The 6072-nt window shown below is 38.5% G+C and overlaps 1 protein-coding gene across 2 annotated transcripts in view; it reads right to left on the reverse strand.

Annotated features, from left to right (window-relative positions):
• Positions 1 to 5587, reverse strand: part of insrb (insulin receptor b) — a 93624-nt gene extending 88037 nt beyond the window's left edge. For both annotated transcript variants that reach the window (XM_036522728.1, XM_036522729.1), the window contains exon 1: positions 4291 to 5587. In XM_036522728.1, coding sequence (XP_036378621.1) covers positions 4291 to 4369 — 79 coding nt within the window. In that variant the 5' untranslated portion in view covers positions 4370 to 5587. The remainder of the gene's footprint in view (positions 1 to 4290) is intronic.
• Positions 5588 to 6072: the final 485 nt, after the last annotated feature.

Genomic DNA, 6072 nt, shown 5'->3' on the forward strand with positions numbered 1-6072 from the left:
CATAAAGCAGGAGGACAAGTGAGGCTTAGTGATGCTTTTCCGTAATTAAGGTGTCAGCATCCCGAATGCTTGCGCTGATACCCTGCAGGGGCAGACCCCCCTATCAGGCAAGCTGAGGGTGTGCATGTACTAGTCATATATATGTGTATGATATAAATCAACTGAAAGGCTAACCTACCACACGTGTGATTCAGAACACAAGAACCAGGCAGTGCCACAAAAACAGCTCTCAATACCCACTGAATTCCAAAATCGTCCCGTCCATTGTACTTTTCTGCATTACATTTACCAAAAAAAGAAGAATATCTATTATTTCTTTGATCATATCCATGGTACCAGACCCCATTTCTTATCTTGCTTGAGAGAGCCTAACTAAGATTGCTGCATTCTGCTGAGTCATTCTAATAATATTTACACACAGGTACAAACCTTTTCTGCTTTTTATCAGGGAACCATTTCATTATTTAACATGGAATAACTGAGTCAGTTCACTGTGTTTCAGTCTACAAATCATCATGTCTTCTTGGGTGGATGTTTCATTCATTTCTGTGTTTGTGTCTCACCGGAAAAATCCACATAAACATTCTGTGAGAGAAGAAAATGAAATGCTACCACCGTCAAATTCAACACTTCCACAGAACCAAAAGGGCTACATATTAACCAACCTCATTGACTTTTAGAGGAATATTTGAAAGAAATTCATCTTATTTGAGTGAAGAAAAATTTAACTGAGTGGTCTGCTACGGTCAGTATGTCGATACAAAGATAAATCATAACTCAATTTCCAAACAGAAGAGCAGGAGAGCCAATGTTCTAAATGCTGTCATTGTCAGGAATTTTCCCAATGAATGAGTGACCAGAGTATCTTTCTGCAATGAGCTTTATAATGAGTCTCATCCTTTAATGAACCTCTTTCTACAACTTTCTTTCTGCTACTAAATGGAACCAATACATACACGCACACATGCTTGCGCACACAAATACACACGCTACAAGATAATACAAGTCTATTTCATGTTCTCCATTTAAATACAGACGGTCAGAAATAAGAAGCTGCACTTTCTAGGAGGAATATTGTCCTTCAAAAATCAAACAAGAACACAATTAGTAGTTGCACAGAAATGAAGGCTGAAAGTCTTTAACAGTTCAAAGATGACATGAAAATGTTCATTCGTACTGAAAGCACTTTTATTCATTATAAAAATGTGTTGCAAACATTTCTTTTTTAACATAAGTAGCTACACATTCAGGGGCATAGCACAGCCTTTCATATTAAACACGGTGCCTTGAATTGCTATCTTAAGAACAGGATGCTATGTATGTCACAACCTAGCACTTGCTTCTTTTGTTCTGGTTACAGAGCAAAAAAACTACATAAAAATATCTGTAGTATCCCGAGTTGCAAACAAATATACTGGGTGGTCAATAAGGTGTGCTGGCATTTGATGATGCCACTCTTCAGAATTCCTGTCTTACATATAAGATTGCATTGCTGAAGTATATTTTAAGCCTCAGAGGTGCTAAGCTAAATAAACTAACATAGGAATTATGAAATCTTTAAGCACACAATTCTCCACTTGTAATTTTTCCCCATGCAGCTCACACAAGAAATATAGTGTGTTCTACGCTGAATGAAAACACAAGATGACAAAGTTCTACTGTTTACCTAACACTAAGCTCACATTATTTCAAAGAAGCTAATATTCAATTGTGTGTACATTTTACTTTCATGTGTGAAAGCACCTACACAATCATTCCCAGAGCAGCACTCCAAAGACACTTCTAGATTTAATCATAGTATTCTTTTGCAATGCTAAAACAATTTTAAAGTGTCAAGACACCCATGTCTAACAATCCAAAAACAAAACACCACACATTACACAGTGAAGAGCTACACTACCCACAACTTATATACATGTTTTGAATAACTAATGTAAGACCTGGAACAAATGTGCCTATTATCTGTATGCTATGATAGTTTATTTACTCTTGAGGGGTATTGTACTATGATACACCTCAAAAGTTAATACAAGCAGAATCAGATGGGGTTTTATTGGGAAAAAACAGACATATATGACTTGCAAGTGACGCTTGCAAAGAGAAAAGATATGCCTGGATCTGATTTTAAAAATAAGTAAAATGTGGTTGGTAAAAGCAACAAATGTATGCCAAAAGCCAGTGATGCTTTTAAAATTAAATATAGCCAAGACGTCATCTCTATTGAGATGGAATTAGTAGGCCTAGTACATCAATGCCATAAACTGTTTTGTAGTTAGCAAAGCCATCATCTACAAGACTGCAGGAAATGAGCCCAAATCCCAGGAAAGACAAATCCCTGCTGTGTAAATTCAGATAAGTTATTCTTAACATAGAAGGGCCGGTTGATTTAAAAAAGAATGTAGGTTACTGGTATAATATTCTCGAAATTAAATAAAAGCTGACCCCTTGACTATCCCGTTTCATTTTCGCTATTTGATGGCGATAACATCACACACAATACAATTAATACCACGTGTTTTCTCAGTTTAATAGACATTTATATGAACTGATATGTCGCTGGTACAAGCAACAAGTTTTTTCCCCCCCAAATATTCTCACAGAACCTTCATGTACTGTACTTGGTGTACTTTCATCTGTAGGGAAATGGTCAACTCGACTCAATGCACACACACACACACACACACACACACACACACACACACACACACACACACACAGGGCTTTTACATTATAGTCTACCTACATAAACCACAAAATCACAGATAGTGTGTAGACATTGATGGTAATGCGACTATTCGCACCTGTCCCGACTCTTCAGTGGCCGTGGCGAAAACTCACCAATTCGAGGAAATATCAGCAGCTGCGTATCATACATTTCCAAGTCAGTGATTTCGTTTACCTGGCGACATGCTTTCAACTATCAATGAAAAGCATCTAGATCGGGTAAGAAATTAATTCAGTCGCCCAAGTGGGCTTTCCACTCCTTAATACTCTGATGTTATTTCAATGCCGTTTTCGGTCAATATGCTTAAATAACTGACTGCGGTGTCTAAAGCACAAAACATCAAATCAATCACTTAAAACACTTAATATTTAAAGAATTTTGTTTATTATTAAATCACGATTTCAAGGTATTTCACTTTCACATTTCTACGATAATGTTTCGGGAGTTGCACACCTTCATGAACTATTCAGGTAAGCCTAGCTGTATCTGGGAAGCCAATCCCAGTCGTTGGTTATCGATAAGTAGCGCCTCTCAACCCTAAACCTAAACAAATGAACGTCATACCAGCTAGGCTCGATTGCTACATGATGGATCTAAAATTTTAATCAAGATGTATAGTCTATATTTTTAATATTTTTAAAAGCAAAACTCGACTCAGTGCAGTTAACATAAATGTCATACCAAAATGAAAATTCAAAGCTGGCTAGCTATGGGTGTATTTTTCACTCTTAACGTTTGCAAGACTATACACTCTGTTCTTCTTTTAGTAGTAATAATGTTTAGCTACCATTCATAAATCCTGATTTCGCATGCAGCCACGTTCTGCATAGAGAAGGTACAAATGCAGCCGTTTCGCACAGTGAAATGTTCAATTGTAGCAAGCTAGCCAATATTAGCTAACGGCATTTGCTGAGTATTTTAACAGCTAGGTAGCTAGCGCTTGTAACATGTCAAACATGTCCACAGTTTTCCTCCTTATTCCAACAACATCCACCGCTTGCCCAAAACAAAATGTTTTCGGTGCAAATAAATACACCTGCGTTTAAGAAAAACGAGTATATGCTACGATGGTGGTACCGTACAATTGAACACTGAGGGGATATCGGAATCTTCGTAAATCTGTTTACATTCCTAGTCCAACATGAGAAGAGGCCTACGCGTACAAACGAATCCCGCAACTTCCAGTTTAGTTTAGCTGCATCAGACCACCCTACTCCAGTTACTAGAGCTAATCTGGCCTTCGGGCTGACGTATGTGCACAAGGCCTCATTTTTTTATTTTGAGGGGGCGTAGGGGGGTTCTTATAATTAGCTAATGAGAGGAATAATCGTCCGTGTAATACTGGTACGTAAAAATAATTGCCTATATGTAAACTTGTTTCAGTTAAAGTTTGCTGCAGTGCTATACTGAAAGCTGTCTTGCATAATGTCATTTAGTTACTTTTTAAAATATAAACCCCTGCAACAAATGCGATATAATAAAAATAATAATAAAATAAAGATTGATCTCCACACTTTTGAGCAAATTTGAACTGCGTGCATAGGAAATTAAACTTAGATACTTACTTTCTCCATTTGTTATCCCGCAATTGCAGACAGCGTAGATAAAAGTGACCAAAACAACCGCGGAGGTCTTCAGCCGCATTCTGACTCCGGTAATGTTCTTATACCAGCTATATCCAAAAATGTGGAGGCTGTTAAAAATAGCAACCCAAAATTTGATTCCAATTTCTCTGTATTAAAAATCTAATTCATACAAACTATATCCAATCGGAAAAAATACAACTTCAGTCAGCCCCCAAAAAGAGGGGCCGAAGGGGGGGGGGGGTGTCCAACGTGGTTGTTTCAAAATTCACAATGTCTTATTAACTATTAATTATTGTTCTGCTCGGACAAAATCGACGCTAAATAATGTGGTCTTGGGTTCTAGCAACATTTAAGCGACTAAAAAGTTTCATCTTCATTTCATCTGCAGTTATACAGGACTGTCGTCCACTTTCATCTGTTAAAGTTTGTTTGACAAAATCCTTCTTGAGTCGAGAAAAAGAAATCCCACACCGCTGGGTAGAGAGGAGGTACCAGAAGGGGTAGTAGTAACTCGCTGAAACCCTGATTAGCTAGCAACCAATTTGAATATTCTTGAATAATAATCACGGTTTCGGTAAACAAGCAGGCTATATAATTTTGACAAATTAATCACCGCGTTCTGGATGGAAACTGTGATTTTAATATAGCTATATTTTATTCGTCTTTGACCAAATCAGGGTTCTTCTCCCGAACTTCTGCCGACCTGAGACCCGGATAGCATTCAGCTAGCTAGCTAACCCGCTATCTTGCACGTTTTACTCCACAGGTCGTTGCGTTTTATACACTGCCAAGTATTCCCCTTCTTTCCTGTATTACAGGAAGATCGTTTTGTTAAAACGTCCAATAGAAAAATAAACACATCCCAGGAGCTCCTCGTGATTCGCTTTAAAAAAAATCGTCCTGGTTCCTTTTCCTTTTCGGCGAATCAGTCTCCTTTTGAACTCTCGCTACTGTTCCAAAGTGATTTGGGAGGAAAAAAACGGCCAAAAAAGGAAACGCGAGACTCTTTCAACAAAACAAATAAAAGCCGCTGCTTCCACCACAAGGCTCCGAAGTGTGAAAACTCCACGCCGTATCCTCTGGCTATTTCTTTCGGATTAGAAATCTGGGTAGGTAATCATAACCCGTCGAGGCTTCTATTTGGGTTGTAAAAGAAATAATTATTTCGTCTGCAAGAAACAGGACAGCAAGGTAAACAAGCTCAACAGCATGAGAATCCGCTAAAAGCGAAAAACTTCTCTCCCCCCGCCTGCGGTACCTCTCTCAGGTTCCCCCCTTTTCCGTCTCTTTCTGTCTCTCTCCACCAGTAAACAAGTACTGCCAGTCAGCTGGGGCAGATGGAGAGTATTATGGAAAGTCTGGACTGGATCGTGAAGTGGAGCTAATGGAAACGCATGGATTGGAGATAAATAGAATTTCGTATAAAAAAGCGACGAGCGCGTCTTCCAGTCATTGGTAGCTTGAGCAAGGTGATATCGTACGTAAAAGATGAACAATCAAGGCTTGTTTAAATTCTAAGTCTCGGAACTGAAAAAACACGTTTCTAAACATTTTTGATTACAGGGGCTTTAATCAGCTTCTTCGTCACACTTGCTCCAAGTCTGTTGTCAAGTGGCAAATTAATCAAGGCGCTTACAGTGGGCTGCGTGACAAATTGCTGGCTGCATTTGTTACAGTGACAAGAAGATAGTATCGATAGTATCGTTAAAATGATCATTGACTTCATCTTTGTTGAATTTCAGGCAAAGATCGGTTGTAAAT

Source organism: Megalops cyprinoides, chromosome 2, assembly GCF_013368585.1.
Source record: "Megalops cyprinoides isolate fMegCyp1 chromosome 2, fMegCyp1.pri, whole genome shotgun sequence".
Classification (NCBI taxonomy): Eukaryota; Metazoa; Chordata; class Actinopteri; order Elopiformes; family Megalopidae; genus Megalops; species Megalops cyprinoides.